The sequence below is a fragment of the Otolemur garnettii genome, unplaced genomic scaffold (assembly GCF_000181295.1).
Source record: "Otolemur garnettii isolate 467f Iridium unplaced genomic scaffold, OtoGar3 scaffold00006, whole genome shotgun sequence".
NCBI classification, from domain to species: domain Eukaryota; kingdom Metazoa; phylum Chordata; class Mammalia; order Primates; family Galagidae; genus Otolemur; species Otolemur garnettii.
The window spans coordinates 9607119-9625333 of record NW_003852401.1 but is presented as its reverse complement, the minus strand read 5'-3'; the positions used below and the strand labels follow the sequence as shown (position 1 = coordinate 9625333).

Genomic DNA, 18215 nt, shown 5'->3' with positions numbered 1-18215 from the left:
ATCTACAATATGAAAATATTATATGGCTTTAATGTTAACTACTCTAAATGTGAAATTGGTGAAGCATACGAGGAAATTCTAGCTGCAGGAAAATTTGAAATTTATAACATGAGGCGCAAAAGCGGAGAGACTCACTAAAAGGCTGTTGTCATTTCTCAGTGTGAGCTGAAAATCAGTACCAATGATCTTAAAATTCTACTTTTCAACAGATGTGGAAGGAAAACAACACCATTTTTATACTTCTGAAAGCAAACATGGACTATGGTGATGAATTTTTCTTTCCCCTTTCAACATATGCTACGATGGTGTTTAATTTACCTCTTTCTATATAATAAACCAACCCAAAACTTCATGGTTTAAAACAACTATGTTCTTATTGCCTCTCATCATTTTGTGGGTTGACTAAGCTCAACTGGGTGATTCTTCTGCTCAACGTGATAGCAGCTGTAGTTACACTCTTTGGAGAGCTTACTTAGATCAGAAGATTCAAAATGGTTTAGTCACTTAGCGGTTATTCGGAAAGGACAGCTGGAAGGCTGGGCTCAGCTAGGACACTTGAACATCTGAGTGTCTACGTACTCTTAGGGCTTTTCCTATTCCACATATGTCTCCACTTGGTCTCTTTATATGCACACATGCCTCTAAAGAGCTTTTGTTTCCATGCAAAGATCATGCAACTTTAACAGGAACAAAATATTATTAATGTAAATGAGACAAAATAACAATACACAAATGCACTCAGCATTCCAATTCTCTTCCCCCAAGAAATACATGGACTGAATTTCACAAATAACTTCGAAGTTGAGAGAAGAGAAAAGTTTTTGAAGAACCAACTGCCATTTGTGTGAAGTACATTGAAAATGGCAGGAATGGGAGAGGAGGAAAGAGTGGATGTTAAGAATGATTGCTATGAATCAAAACCACCCTGGCATTTCACCTAACCCCAGTGTGAATAGCCCACATCTCAACTTCCCAAAGCTGCAGATGCTGGCACTGATGTGGGGAGAAGGAAACACTTTTACACTGTTGGTGGGACTGAGAACTAATACAGCCTCTTTGAGTTTTATATTTTTTATTTTTTATTAAGTCATATACACATAGATCATGAATATATTTATGCATATGTGGAGTACAATATATTGATCTTTTATACAAGTTAACATGCTTACATCAAACTAATATAGCTTTTGTCTCATTTATTTGACTGTTGTATTAAGACTTTATGTTGTACACTTGATAGATTTGACTTGTACCCTTGCAATATGCTCCAGTGTGGTCCTGCTGTTTACCCTCCCTCTATCAAACTTCTCTCCTCCCCTCTCTTCCCACTCCATTTCTCTCCTTCATCCTGGGCTATAGTTATGTTCTATCTTTCATAAGAAATAATGAGATACAGCCTCTTTGGAAAGAAGTATGGAGAATCATCAAAGAACTCAAATTAGACCTCCTATTTGATCCTGCAACCCCATTATCTATCTATCTAGTGAGAAGAAAAAAAAATCATTTTATCATAAGGACATTTGCACTAGATTGTTTATCAGAGCTCAATTTACAATAGCCAAGATTTGTGGAAACAAATGAGCATCAACATAGGAATGGATTAACAAACTGTGGTATACCTATACTATTCAGCCATTAAAAAAGATAGAGACTTTACATCTTTTGTATAACCTGAAAGGAGTTGGAAAACATTCTTCTTTTTTTTTTTATTAAATGATAGCTGTATACATTAATGCAAACATGGGGTACAGTGTAGTGTTTTCATATACATTTTGAAATACTTTCATCAAGCTGGTTCACATAAATTTCATGTCATTTGCATAGTCATTGTATCAAAACATTTACATTCTAGTTCTGGAAAAGTTCACTTGTACCCTTGTTAGACAGAAATATAGGTGATCTTTCCGGTCACCCTCCCACCACCCAGCCACCCTTCTCCCCTCCCGTTCCCCACCCCCTACCCATATTCTTGGGCTAGAATTAAGTTATTTCTTTCATTTGAGAAGTATATATTAGTTTCATAGAAGGGCTGTGTACATTGGATACTTTTTCTTCCATTCCTGTGATACTTTGCTAAGAAGAACATTTTCCAGTTCCATCCACGTAAACATGAAGGAGGTAAAGTCTTCGTTTTTCTTTAGGGCTGCATAGTATTCCATGGTGTACATATACCACAGTTTATCAATCCATTCGTGGATTGATGGGCACTTGGGCTTCTTCCATGACCTGGCAATTATGAATTGTGCTGCAATAAACATTCTGATACAAACATCTTTATTGTAATGTGATTTTTTATCTTCTGGGTATATACCTAATAGTGGAATTGTAGGATCAAATGGCAGGTCTATTTTTAGTTCTCTAAGTGTTTTCCAGATGTCTTTCCAAAAGGAACATATTAAATTGCATTCCCACCAGCAATGTAGAAGTGTTCCCTTTTCTCCACATCCACGGCAGCAACTCTGGTTTTGGGATTTTGTGATATGGGCTAATCTTACTGGAGTTAGTAAAGTATCACAAGAATGGAAAAGCAAGTATCCAATGTACTCAATAATAATATGAAGCCAGGAGATGAACTAATACACACCCACACGAGAGAAAAACTCAATCCAATTCAAGAGGAAGGGGGAGAGGAAGAAGAAGGGGCACAGTGAAGGAGGGAAGTGGATGGGTGTGCTCCCACTTAATGGGTATAATATCAGGGTGCATGGCATCCTCCTGGGTATAGGACACCACCACTCACAGGGAATTTACCTAACAAATGCAAACATGGTAACCTGATTGTACCCTCATATGAATTTGAAAAAAAAAAAAATGCTTGCTATGCATTGAGTAGGAACCACCTCCCTTCCTTGGGCATTTTCTTGAGATAGTGAGTAAATATTTGACATTCTTTTGTGTTACATCTAATTTTTTAAAATACTGATATACATTTCTCATAAGTTTTTTGTTTACATTTTTTAGAGACTAGGCCATGCAGAGTATGTGGGTGTGTAATGGGGAGATTTATAGTGAGACCAAATATATCTGAGTTAAACTACTGATGCTATTAAAGCACTAGCCATACAATTGTACTTATAACATTTTTTTTAAGGGAGGATAAATCTGCATGAGTCCACACTATTCTCTCCTATTTTTTCCTTCAAAGTACTGGTACATGCTGATGAGACTTCTAGCAGGTGATAAGAAAAACATCTAGAGTCTGTGAATCAGTAAGAGCTAACTTGCCCACAAAATGATCTAACATACAACTTTGGCTATTTTGTATGAGTGAACTAAATATGGTGAGTATTTGAGGTACTTGTACATCTCAGTGCCAGGATGAAGAGGAATGCTAGGAGAATAGTGAATCTAAAGCTAGGTAAAGGCAGTCTGGAAGAGGATCATGGAGACAGAATCAGAGCTCTGTCTCTAGTCAAGTCAATACTTCAATACCTTGTAGAGATTTAACAGAGACTTCAGTGTGGAGAGAGTAGAAAGAATGGAGTTTCCACCATTTCCTCGGCATTGTGGAGACTGGGCGGCCTTTTTGATAGAAATAGGTATGGCAAACTGAAAACATTAGACCTAGTCTGATGGCACTTGGATTAAAGGAGGGGATGTTTGTTTAGATTTTCCTGGATTTTTGTCCTGGCCAAGGCTGGATTAGGAGTATAAGAGGTTTATTGGAGAAATGGGTGAGGGACAATGAAAGAGCCATCAGAGTCCAGTGCACGTCTGTCTTCTTGAAGAGAGAGAGAGAAGACAGAGGGTTGGACAGAAAGGGTCTCAGACTGAAGCCCAGTGCTGTGAAAGTCTTGGCCAGACAGTGATGAGTCCTGGTGAGCAGAAGTCACCCTCAGAGAACAGTTGCATTTCTCAATAATGGGCCTGCTCTAGTATCTCTGCTATGCTGTCATTGGAACAGCCCTTGGGGAAGGGCCTGAGTACAAACAACAAGGTGGAATCAGAGTACAGCATCTGAGGCTGTTGATGAAGACAGCAGTCTCCCCCTGTGCAGAGAGGTCTGGTTGGTTCACCTTTATAGCTGCCAAAGCAGCTGATGCAAACTGAGCAGGAAAGGAAAGAAGCTCCTTCCCTAATTGAGCTTCAATGCGATTCAAAATAAAAATGCTTCTCTGACTTTCCACTCCTCTTTGCTAAGGAATTCCCTTTAGAAAAGCCTAGATAATAATGTGGATTGGTAGAAGTATTTGCCAAGTGTGCAGTCCAAAAATATTGAATCCAAAAGTGTTGATTTCTACTACTGCATTTCTATGTAGACATTTTTATGTTCTTCCATTGTATTTTCTTCATCTTAACATTCTCCTCCAGCAGCTCCATTCTCTCTCTGATTCTTGGCATTGAGCATTTCATCTTACATGTAAAATTTAAAGCATATGAAGTATAAATATACACACAAACACACATAGCATTTGAAGACCATGTCTGTTTCTCTTTATCATTAGAAGATGTGACAAAGAGGTGTCCATTTATCAAGGAGTGGAGAATGGAAGATTCTGACTTTTCTGTTTCATCTGTCCTTTCATTGTCCAAGTGTAGATCTTAATTAGAGCCATTAGCAGCAATGCTTTCTAAAGCAGGGTGTCTTTAGAACTCCGTGGAAACCTGTTACCTTCTTGATAGGGATGGGGTACAGATGTTTTTAAATGTTTAGGGATGATAAGGAAGAAGAGGGTTGTCTATATCTTTTGGGGAAGTTGTTGCCTTTGCTGAATTATTTGGTTGTTTTACCTTCTTTTATATGTCCAGGGAGATGTCGTACAGTCCACATTTTCTCTATCCTGCGCCTAGGAAGGATGGTGACTCACGTTCCCTATCATCTGGAAGAACTTAGTGAAAATAGTTTCTAAAGGTCTTCTGAGCACTTCCATATCAGTGCCTAGGTTTATAACAAGTGCAGAAATGCCATAGCCTGTAGGTCAAGATCAAGCCCACATTATATGCAGCACATACCCTCTGAGAGAACTCCTCCTGCTACTTTTTCTCTACATAATTCTGTGTGAGGGTAAACATCTTTACAAAATGGTAGGATTTTCATTGGTTTTTTTGTTTGTTTGTTTTGTTTTTAGAATCCTGGTCAAGGTATAGATGTCTATCTGTCTTAAAGATAAAGTAGATATTTCTTTAAGCATAAGTTTTTTCTACCCCTAAAGTCTATTTTGCTGGAGTAATGGAGTTTCTTTTCATTGACATTCTGGGACAGAGCTTTAAATTCAGCTACATCTGTTCACCTTGCCTCAAACCATATATAGCTGTTTCTCTAAATCAGACCTGCACTAAGCAGAAACATCTGTACCAAGAATTATGAGGCCCAGATGAACATTTTGGACCAGTATGTTCCATCTCACTTCTTTTAGCTCTAACCTTTTAGCAATTATCTTTACAGTCCTTAGAAATGGTAATTAAAGTTGGTAGAAGAACAAACAGAATACTGAAATGTTTCTAAGCTCCAAATACCAGGTATATAAATGTCAATGGGTTAAATATGGTTATAAGATCTTGGGGATCATATTTAGCCTTTCCTTGAGGGAGTATAACACTGCTAATCAGCTCGCAGAGTTGGCAACCATTAGCTGGGAACACCTGAAGCTACTTCAAGAATCTTTCCTTTTTCCCAGGACAGACCGGATAGAGTAGTGGGTATGGATGTGGGTATTGTTATCACAGAGTCTCTGTCTAAAAATTTTACTCACTCTCCAACACAACAGCCAAAGATGCTTTTAGAGATAAACGAATAGTTTTCCAAGTGGGCTTTTTCAATATTAAAAGCAGTTTATTTAGTGACACACCTTCCTGCTGTCTATAAAAATGGCTTGTTCTTTGGATAGCGACCAGAGGTTTTGGTGAATTTGAGCATGTGCAGATAGAGTTGTTGGTTCTCATGGATAATAAACTGATTGAACCTCTTCTGAGTCATCGATATGTTTGGAGACCTTTTGACATGTTATTATTTTGGTACTTATCAACCTAAGTTACTCCTCATCCTGGATAACAATGAGGGAATTTCTTTAGTAAGATTATACGCCCATGATTTTTTTTCTCTATCCTTTCAATTGAATTACTGTTCAATCATTCCTCATCTATTTAATTGGAATATTCTAACCAGGAAGGGGGTTATTTGGAGTAATAGAAAGGGACCCGTTCTGAGGGTAGACTTGATACTTTTTTCATGACATAAGAATAGTCCTTCCAGGAATAAGCTGTCACATTATTAATTCCCTTCCAAAATTCAGGCACTTCATTTATCAGCAAGTGGAATTTACTAAAGTCTGGTAAACTCAATTTGTTGCTAAATGGAATAAAATTTATTAAGTTAAATAGATCTATATTTTTATTTGGAATCTTTTGAGAATTTAGGTACTTTTTGAATTTTACCTGGGAGTATTCATTTTTAGTCCTTCTGATGAATTTCCTTCAAACCTGTTACTTATGCTTTCACACTGGGGGAACATTTTCTCTTTCTTCCCTTGGTCCCTGAGCCACTTGGATTTTAGGAGCAGATAGTAATGAAGTGAGTGGCAGGACTAGATCTGGGTTCTTTGGGTCCACATTGAGTTCTTCATTTCTTCTTAATATTAGCAGTCATATTTAGAACTGGAGGTGGAAATTGTTTTGGCTCTAACAAATTTTTCTATTCATTTATTTGCCGGATAACCATGGTGTGTCCTACATGTGCCAGCAGCTCATAACCTTCACACCAATCATTTCATTGTCCACTGATATTTAAGTGTAAGTGCACATTCAGACGATGCAGTGGCCAGTTGCTTACATTGTTTAAATTACCGTGCTTATCTACTGAGAGTTTATAGCTTCAGATCTTAATTTTTAGTAAACTATAGACCCAAATATGGGCATCGATGTATTTCATGAAATCCTCTTGGTAGAAAAAATTTAACAGTGTGGTTTTCAGTGCTACATTTTTAAAGTAAAGTTGAAACCTAAACCCTACCCAGGGGACATTAGCTTGGCTACATTTCAGTTTTCACAGAAAAACTAAATGAAGAAAGAAGAACAATAAACTGACAATTTGAGGGCATGTTTGTATGTTTAAACTTCAATTACTTCCACAGCTCTTCCTCCTGGAGTAAATGGCAGCCTCTCCCAGAGTTATAAAAACGTTATAGCTGCATGAAATTTCCAGCCATAATCGGCTCCCATCATAAACATCACAATTTTCATAGCAATTGTGGCTGTTGGCTAACAATGGTCGACAATCCAAAACACAAACCAGTTACTCTGTATTTTCACTTTTCAAATTCTAGCCATGGTGCACAGAGCAAACTTGATAGAAGTAGGGAAGTCAGTGTGGGGCTTGTCTTTTCTTACGCCAAACATGTTAATTATGAGCTGACCAGTCAAATAAGCAATCAGTCTTCCCTGGAGCCTCTGAAAGTCAGGCCCATCAGGAGAATGGTAGGTGCAAGGTTATGAAAGAAGTAAGTGCGAAACAGAAAACCAGATGCATAGAGTAGATGCAGTTTGAGGTTCTGACTGCCTCCCCTAGCCAGAGGCAAAAGATTCTCATTATTCAGGAACTTTTGTTGTTATTTTTAAACTGCCTTTATCTCCTTCTTTCCTTCATGGGTGTTGGGGGGTGGGGTGGGATAGACAATTATTTGAAGACTTCCTAGTTAGCTGTTTTTACCTATATCCCTCTCAAACATCTCTATGTGGCTGATCACTCAGTCCCATTAAATGGAATAGATACCACAGCAATAAGTTGGTTCCATGACTTCCCGGATCTAATACAGTTCTCTTCTAGAAGCTAGTATTTCTGTATCCCTGGGTTCTCTAAGGAGTACTTTGGTGTGCCAGCAATCAGAAAGAGGTGTCACTGTTTGAGGCAGGAAATCAGACTGCAATAGGAGAAACAATCTCTCCCCCACCCCACCCCCAACCCCACCCCCACCCTGCCCAAGATACAAATGATACCACTTCTAGCCTGTTGCAGTCTTCATACTTCCTAGAGTCCTTAGGAGTCTAGAGGTCCTGTAGAAAGTGGCACTTCAGTGAGGATTATGTGTTCCTTATCCTCTACCTGTGGGAGAGTAATGGGGTTTCAATCCAGCAGAGACTTGATTTAAGAGACACTATCTCTGATCCCTGGTCATAACATAGCCGTTGCACACAATTCCTCCACTTCTCAAATTTCCATTTTCCCTCTGCAAAATCACCACCTCTGAACCATAAAACACAATTGGGTGCCAGTTTCGATGTATTTTATAATATGCTAACTACCTTGTAACTGCAAGGTGATTTCTGACATATCAAATGTAAAATAACCATGTTTTCCAAACCAAAAATCAGGAAGCCCACCTGACCATGGGAAATAAAATTTTTAAAATCCGATTTATCCTTGAAATTTTCAAGGTTCAGTTAACATTTAATTGAATTCAAGGGCTATGATTTGACAGCTCAGGGAGCCATAGTCTCTGTCCTTAAGAAACTAGTTGCCATAAATGTGTTTTCATAAAAAATAAGTAGAAGAAAGCCTAAAACACAAATCAGTGTATGTGTTGCACTCTTCTTGTCATTGTCTCCTGTTGACACGAATGAGCCATCAGAGATGGAACCGTGTAGCGTGAAATCACAGTGTGTCCCCAGTTCACAGCTTCACATGTCCTCTTCATGTTTGCCCCTGGCAACCTCATTCATGCCAAATACTATCTCTTCCCAATATGATGCCAGAACTTATTCAGTCTCTTTTATGTGTACCAAGATCACCTATCTTTGCCTAAGGCACCTCAAGCTCCATTTCTCAGGAAGGAAACTCCACATCTAACCCACATACTTGCCACCTCTGTTTTGTTTCATTTGCTACAGAATGGATGCCCTCCGCTCTGCTCTCAAATCCAGGCGGAAAATACAAACATGACCCAAGATGTGTCCCCTGCATTTAGTTAGCTGCCAAATCTTATGATACGTTTTCTTTATACCTGCAGCCTCTAGGCTATAAGTTCTGATTTGAATAATTAGAGTTATGTAATAACCTCCTCTCCATTCTTACTTCCTCATAGCTACCAGGATACTGTTGTAATGTAAAATTCCAGGAAGACTAGCTCCCTGAATCTTTCAGTGGCTACAATTTATAATCTGGCCTCTGCCCACTGTAAAAATTCAGTTCCCATCACCAGCCCTCATGGATCCACATTCCTGCCATGCTAGAGTACTTTGAATACACCAAATGAAACAAGATGTCCCAAGCTGCCATGCCTTTGACCCAACTATTACCACTTAATGAAATAAGATCCTTCACTTCCCCCACTTCCATTCCCCTTTACTCTTCCTTTAACCCCACAGTAAAGCTTGTCATTATCCTGCCCAGGAGAGATACTCACTTTTGCTCTATTATTTGCATATCATCCTGTGCTTACCTACAGTTTTTCCTCCTGTTAACTAGGATAGGTTAATTGCTATAACAGTCTCTAAAGTGAATAATGGTTCAAACATAGTAGACCATACTTTTTGTTCACTTATCAGTGGTAGGTTGAGTGAACAGGGCATGAGGTAGCTTTCCTGGGGAACCAGGCTAATGGAGGCTCTGTCACCTTTAACAATTGACTCCAAGATTTCTTAGAGGCTCTCTACATGCCACACAGTCCTGAGGGCAAAAGAGCAGGAGGAGGGAATGTGAGAGATTTTTATGGACCAAGCCTAGTAGTAAAACACCAGATAAAATCCTTTCTCAGCCACCTTACCTGCAAAAGAGGGTTGGAAGTGTTATTTGGTGTGTACCCAAGATGATGTGAAGATGGTGGCTTTTGGAGAGCAGCTAACAGTTTCTGCTCCATCCATGTACTCGTTAGAATGGCTACACCATGACGTGAAGAGATGTGCCCTGTAGTGTAGTCTTAGAGTGTAGCTTTTGGCACTTGGAAGGATGTGAGTAAATGTGTGTAGTGAATAGGAATGAGTAGAAGAATGAAGAAGTAGAAGTATTACATTGGATTTAAATATTTTTTTTAAAAAATAGCTTGAAATAGAAGTATAAGATATGTAGATATGTATATTTATGTACCTTGATAATCTCTCCTCCATTCTAACAGTGTTTCTAAAATTTAAAAAAGAAAACAATTGCAGTATTAATCCATGGTTGATAGATACAGACATTCAAAACTAATTTAATGTTGATCAAATAATGTGTTTTTCTAATTGCTTAATAATAGTGTTCATGGTTAGAAATTAAAAACAGATATGCATTAGGATATGTGGGGGAAATGGCAATAATTTTATTTAATTTGTATATTTTTATCTATTCTCAGGATTAAATTGAATTTTAAGTTTAAGAGCTTTTGCTTTGGTATCACATAAAAGTATTAATTAAATTGAGCCTCTTGGTGGCACCCATAGCTCAGTCAGTAGGGTGCTGGATGCATACACTGAGGCTGGGAGGTTTGAACCTAGCCCGGGCCAGCTAAACAACAATGACAACTGCAACAACAACAAAAAAATAGCCAGGCGTGTGGTAGGTGCCTGTAGGTAGGTAGCTACTTGGGAGGCTGAGGCAAGAGAATTGCTTAAGCCCAAGAATTTTTTTTTTTTTTTACATATACCTGTGTTTATTAGGTTTCCACTTTTTGCCTTCACAAAATTAAAAAGGCTTAAAATTTAACAATAATAACAATGTTTAAGATAAGGACTAGAAACAAAAACCTCATAAAGAATGAATGAAAATACACACATTCAGAAAAGAAATCAGAGGTTGCTGTGAGCTGTGACACCACAGCACTTTATCCACGGCGACAGCTTGAGACTCTGTTTCCAAAAAAAAAAAAGAATTGAGCCTCTTGCTGAGAATTATGAGATTTATAAAATGTCAACATTCTTGGGAAATATAAACAGGAAGACGTTCTTTCTTAAACACATAGACAATTAGGACTGAGAATTAAAGTATAAACCAAAGGGACAAAATGTTTGGTGATTATCCTTCGTTGCTGTAAAATTAGTGAGTGTTCAGTCTTCATAACTGACATTTCTCTGTCTCTTCTGGAGGGTATTTGTTTGAGTCACTTTTTTTTCTTAATCAGTTTAATAAGAAACATATTTTACATAGGCTCAAAAGTTTTTACCAAGTAAATGTATCTAAGTTTATTAGCATTATTAGAAGTCTTTCAGATTTTAGCTTTTAAGGATTCTGGCACTGAGCAATGAAAAAGGAGATATGAACTCTCTCTGATATCCCAGAAACACAGAAAATCATCTGAAACTACTATGAAAACCTCTGCCTGTACACACAAAAAATCTAGAGGAATGGATACATTTTTGAAACACACAACTTTCCAAGCTTGAATCAGGAAGAACTAGATAATTCTAAACAGACCAATGATGAGTACTGAGATTGAAATAGTAATTTTAAAAAATCTGTCAACATTAAAAAGCCCAAGACCAGGAAAATTCATCGTCAAATTCTACCAGATCTTTTTTTTAATTTTTTTCATAAGATCATAATTGTGTACATTAATTCTATCATAGGATACAGTGTGTTGCTTCCATATACAGTTTGAAAAACTCTCATCCAACTGGCTAACGTAGCCATCGTGTCTTTCTCATAATTGTTATGTTAAGATAGTTATATTTGACCTTTAGACAAATTCACACGTACCCTAATAGGATAAATCATAGGCGTGATCCCCACAATATCATTCTCTTCCCCTATCCTCCCCCCTCCCCTCCCCTCCCTCTCCCCTTTCCCCGTACTCTTGGACTCCATTTGGATTATAGTTTTCCTAAGATAGCTAACAATTAGTTTTATAATAGTGTTGAGTACATTGGTTACTTTTTCTTCCATACTTGAGATACTTTGCTAAGGAGGACATTTTCCAGCTCCATGCATGTAAACATGAAGGAGGCAAAGTCTTCATCTTTGTGGCTGTATAGTATTCCATGGTGTACATATACCACAATTTATTGATCCATTCATGGGTCAATGGGCACTTGGGCTTCTTCTATGACCTAGTGATTGTGAACTTGGCTGCAATGAATATCCTGGTACAGATATCTGTATTGTGGCATGATTTTTGGTCTTCTCGATATATACCTAACAGAGGAATTGAGGCAACATCAAAAATATACTACTGGGACCAGATCTTTAAAGAGAAACTGGCACTTATCTTGATGAAACTGTCCATAATATCAAAAAGGAGAGAATCCTCCCAAACTTATTCTATGAAGCTAGTACCACCTGATAACAAAACCATGAAAAGACACAATAATAAGATAAAATAAAATGAAATTATAGACCAATATCCCTCATGAGCATAGATGCAAAAATCCTCAACAATAAACTAGCAAATCAAATCCAACATTACATTAAAATGGTAATTCAGCCCAATAAAGTGGGTTTTACTGAAGGGGTGCAAGGATAGTTCAACATTTGCAAATCAATAAATGTGAGAATTGAAAACAAAGACTATATGATCTTTGCAATAGATGCAGAAAAAGCATTTGATAAAATCCAGTATTCCTTTATGATAAAAACCCTTAACAAACTAGGCAAAATTATAAAAGCCATATAGGACAGAGCCACAGCTAACATCATACTGAGTAGGGAAAAGTTGAAAATATTCTTCCTAAGAACTGGAACAGGACAAGGATGCCACCTTGAAGGAGTCACCACTTCTATTCAATATGGCACCATAAGTCCTAGTCAGAGAAGTCAGGCAAGAGAAAGAAATAAAAGGGATCCAAATCAGAAAAGAGGAGGTCAAACTTTCCTTGTTTGCCAGTATTATGATCTTGTCTCTAGAAAACCCTTAAAGACTCTTCCAAAAGATTCCTAGAATTAGTAGTAGATCTAGTAAAGTCTCAGGTTACAAAATTAATGTACAGAAATTGTAGCAATTCTATATAATAATAGTCAAGCTCAGAGTCACATCAAGGATTCACTACCATTTACAATAGATGAAAAGAAAAGAAAATACTTAGGGATATAGTTAACCAAGCAGGTGAAAGATCTCTACAATGAGAACTATAAACCACTGATGAAAGAAATCATAGGTGACTCAAAGAAATGGAAAAACATTTCGTGATCATGGATTGGAAGAATTAATATTGTTAAAATGTCTATACTGCCCAAAGTATGTATTCAATGCAATTCCCATCAAAACACCAATGTAATTTTTTGCATAATTACAAAAACAATTCTCAATTTCATATGACATTAGAAAAGGGCCCAAATAGCCAAAGCAATCCTAAACAAAAAGAACAAATCTAGAGGCAACACCTGACCTGACTTCATACTGTGAGGCTACTGGCATAAAAGTAGACACACAGATCAATGGAATAGAATAGAGAACCCAGAAATAAAGCCACACTATACAACTAATTGATTTTTGATGAAGCATGCAAAAACCAAATACTGGGAAAGGATGCCCTATTCAAAAAATGGTGCGGCACCTGTGGCTTAAAGAGTAGGGTACCAGCCCCATATACCAGAGGTGGTAGGTTCAAACCCGGCCCCAGCCAAAAAAAAAAAAAAAAAAAGGTGCTGTCCAAATTGGATAGCCACACGCAAAAGAATGAAACTGGATCTCTATCTTTCACTATATACAAAAATTAACTCAAGATGGATTAAGACTTAAAACTAAAAATTGTTGAAGAAAATGTAGGAAAAACTCTTGTGGACATTGACCTAGACACAGAGTTTATGACTAAGGCTCCAGAAGCAAATAGAACCACAACAAATATAAATGAATGGGGACTTCATTAAACCAAAAACTTTCTGCCTAGCCAAGGAAATAATCAATAGAATGAAAAGACCAGCTATAGAATGGAAGAAAACATTCACTAACATTCCAGAATCTTTAAGGAACTCAAATCAGCAAGAATAAAGCAAATAACCCCATTAAAACGCAGTCAAAAGACATGATCAGATTTTTTTTCAAAAAAAGATATATAAATGGCCATCAAACACAAGAAAAAATTCTCAACATCCCTAATAATCAGGGAAATGAAAGTTAGAATCATAGCGATCCACCACGTTACCCCTGCCAGATGGCCATTATAAAAACGTCAAAATAGAGTAGTTATTGGTCCAAATGTGGCAAAAAAGGACTATTCATGAGCTATTGGTGAGAATGTAAGTTGGTGCAACACCCATGGAAAACCGTATGGAGATTTCTCAAAGAGCTAAATGTAGACCTATCATTAGAGCCAGCAGTGGGTATCTCCCCAAAGGAAAAGACGTCATATCAAAAAGACTTGCACCTGAATGTTTATTGTAGCACAGTTTACAATGGCAAAAATATGGAATCAACCTAAGGGTTCATCAACTGTTGAGTAGATAGAGAAAATGGGTGCATATATGTGTGTGTGTATGCACACATCATGGAGTCTGACTCAGCCATAAAAATGAATAAAATAATGTCCTTCTGTAGCAACTGTGATGAAACGGAAACCATTATCCTAAGTGTAGTACCTCAGAAAGGAAAAACAAATACCATGTGTTCTCACTTAAAAGTGGGAGCTAAATAGTGGGTATATATGGTTATACAAAGTGGTATACAGACATCAGGGCTAAGAAAGGGAGAAGGTGGGAGGCAAAATAAGAAATCAGAAATTACCTATTGGGGCTAGCACTGTGGTGCACATCTATAATCCTAGCACTCTGAGAGGCCTAGGTGGGTGGATTGCTTGATCTTGGGAGTTCAAGACTAGCCTAAACAAGAGCAAGACCCCATCTCTACTAAAAATGGAAAAACTAGCCAAGTGTAGTGGCTCATGCCTATACTCTCAGCTATGCAGGAGGCTGAAGCAAGAGGATTGCTCAAGCCCAGGAGTTTGAGGTTGCTGTGAGCTATGTTGCCACAGCCCCCTATGGAGGGTAACAAAGTGAGGCTCTGTATCATAAAATACAAAAAAAGTTACCTATTGGGCACAACGTATATGTACTATTCAGGTGACAGGTACACTAAAAGCCCTGACCTCACTGCTTACAATTCCTACATAGAACAAAAAACACTTCTATCCCCTAAGCTATCACAATAAATTAAGGGAGAAAAAAAAAAAAAAACTTCTGGCACTGTGTGACTGAAGGTGACCCCCATTTTGGATAATGGAGTTTGAATTCAAAACTGCCTTAGATTTATGGACAAATGGTTCATACAATGTGAGATTTAGTAGTAACTAGCATATATTGGTCCTTTTGAAAACACCAGAGTTAAAATACATTGACTCTAGATCGCTTAAACTTAGTTCTTGATCTTTCTCAGAAAGTGAGTTGCACAAGGGCAGCTATTCCTTCTCTAGAACTTGACCTTGAAGAGCTGTGAGTGGTCCTGAACACCAAGCCCATGAATTTGGAACGTACTCAGCAGGAAGTGAGGAGGATTTCTGACCAGGAAAACTTCATGGTTAAGAGAGGTTTCAAAGTGTATTTCACTAAGACTCAAGGAACAGTTGACCCTGATGAGAAAAGAGCTAAGAGAAAACTAATCTTAAATATAGTGAGAATAGGTTAGGTGAGCTAGAAGAATATATTTCCATGAATCAGTTTTTGCAAATTTTACCTCTGCTTATTTGGTGTCTGTTAGTTCTTATGCAACTTAACATAAACAAGGAACAAGTTCACCTCTCATTATGCCCTGCCTCTCAATGGTTGTGTTTGTTTCCGTTCCCACCCTGACAAATTACCACTAATTTTGAGGCTTGAAACCCCACAAAAGAATTGCCTCACAATTTCTATATGTCAGATGTCTGGCAAGTCATGACTCCGTTCTCTGCTCAGAGCCTCGCTAGGCTAAAATCAAGGTACTGGCCAAGATGCAGATCTCATCCAGGGCTGGGTCACTGGTTGTTGGCAGAACCGGCTTCCTTTCTGCATCTTCATAGCACTCATGTGCTAACATTGGGCCCGTCTGGACAATCCAGACTGTTCATCCTGTCTTGAAGTAGACTAAATAGTAACCTTAATTTCCTTAATTAGATCTGCAAAGTTCTTTTCTAGCCAAGTAAAGCTCACACATTCACATGTGTGCCACCAGTGGGTGTGGGATCTGGGGGCCAAGACATCTGTCTACTAACATGATACTAACTGTACTGTGTAACAACAGAGGCTATGGCACAAAAACTACGAAAGGTTATACTCCTTTCCAAAAGACTTGGAGTTCAAAATGACTAAATTATTATCATTTCAAGGAGATATAATTGAATTGGGGCATCTATATATTCATTACTGGTATTATCAATACCATAAAAGTATTAAAAATATATGAGTTGAAAAGTGAAGACAATACGATGGATATTTGTATGTCCATTACAAATATTATAAATAAGGGTAAAGAACTTTATGTATTTTAAAACCTTGTATTTTTACTTGTTCCTTGAGCAGAAAATGCTTTTGATGTAAATAATGACTGTCGTTTACTGAAAGCTGGCTGTATACAAGGTATACAAGGCACTGCGCTAAGCAGACTTTATATTTATTATCTCCTGTCTTCTCAGCAACTCAATAAAGTTGCTATTCCAGTCTAATATGAGTCAACTGAGGCTCAAAGAGGAAGTGGGAGGCCTGGGTGAACAGATTACTCCTTGAACTTATGGCAGTTAGTGAACAATTTGCCCTTGACCAGAGGAGGCTTGAGTAGCTCAGTAGCTAAAGGATATAATCAAAAGATGAAGGTTTTAGAGTTAGACTTGTATTTGAATGTTGATTTCAACACTTACTATCTTGGCAAATTCCTGAAGCCCTTTGTGCCTCTCTTTCCTAATTTGTAAAGTGTGGCTGATAACAGACCTCTCTTGGGGCTGACAGAAGATAACCTGTGTAAAGAACCTGGAATGTGATAAGCTCCAGATAAAAGTTCCCCAGTACCCCCTTCCGGATCAGCTAAAGTGCATCTGGTTCTAAAGCACTTGAAGAGCTCAGAAGTCAGTTCTGGGCTCAGGCCAGGTCTTCCTTATCTGGTAGATATTAAATAGGACATCAGGACCCATGCAGGTGCTCAGATATGTTAGACTAAGGATAGATCTCTGTGGGACCAAGCCCCCTATGTGGTACAGACACATGAATAACCCAGTGGAATGAGTCTAGGAGCCCAACCACACTGGACCCAGCCACAAAGATAACTACAACCACTGAATTTTGACATCATATATCCATCAGTTAAGTGGCACCAACTAAGCAGGGGACTTTCCTGGCATCTATCAGAGGAGCCACATGACAGAATGTTCTAGTGGTTCTTCCCTTAATATGTATTTGCATGCATTGTTTTTGACTGCTTTAATCAGACTTGAAAAGAATCCAGTAGATTTCTTTAACTAATCCCTTCGCACACCCTCTGACCAGGCTCTGTCTGAAGGCTTAATTCAACTGCCTTATCTCTCTAGGTGTGCGCAGACCAAAGCCAAGGAGCTGTTTTCCTGCGGGAGTTTACACTGATTCGAAGAGAGAGCCTTCATGAAGATTTCCTGTCTGACCTCTTCAATAGTCACAAAACTGAAGACTCGGTACAGTGTCTCTTCTTCTATTTATTCATAGAAACACAGGAATTCAATGGCTACTTCTGACTTGCCATGGTTTTTCGCAAAGCTAGAAGTTCTGATGGTATTGTCACATCTGTCTGAGAGGAGGGGGAGGCAAGGTGATAGGGCAGTGGACAGATGGGGCACGGGGCACTTTTCTGACTTTCCCTGGGTCTGGCAAGTTTGAAACATTTTACTTGAGCAATAGCATTTGTTTGGGGCAGCATGTGGAGGATTCACATTAAAATAATTGATGTTTTGCCAGTGAGTCTGAAATGGTAATAATTTAAATGAGTGAAGGAAGAAGGAGATTTATATGTAAAGCCCAGATTGTTTTACGGGTCAATGGAAATTCCACCATCTTCCAATCCGGGCTTTTTTGTGGATATTTTTACTTCAAAGTGTTAGTCATATTTATTTTATGTAAGTGTGTTTCTCTGGTAGTGGTTTTGGGGGAAAAAACCTAGAAAATGAGCTCTCAGATGAAAACCATAGTATAGTTGACTGGAGATGTCGGCATACGGGCCCCTCTCTACTTGCAAATCCATGTGTGCTTTGTAATTTGTACTTCGTTGTGAGAAGTGGAAGAACAACTTCTGAAAGCTCTAACTGGCTGCGCATGGTGATGACCTCGTGCTCAGAGGTACCCGTGTTGGAGGCAGAGGATACAGTGTGCACAAGCCAGTGGGCTTCTTGTCCAGCTATGAAATGGTAGGATAACAGAAAAGAATGCCTTGGAAGAAGAAACCCAGTGG

The 18215-nt window shown here is 38.3% G+C and overlaps 1 protein-coding gene across 1 annotated transcript in view; it reads left to right on the top strand.

Moving 5' to 3' along the window:
• Positions 1 to 18215, top strand: part of ADAMTSL1 (ADAMTS like 1) — an 898927-nt gene that overhangs the window by 226367 nt on the left and 654345 nt on the right. The window contains exon 2 of the mRNA XM_012813071.2: positions 17326 to 17445. Within this exon, the coding sequence (XP_012668525.2) occupies positions 17326 to 17445 (120 nt within the window). The remainder of the gene's footprint in view (positions 1 to 17325; positions 17446 to 18215) is intronic.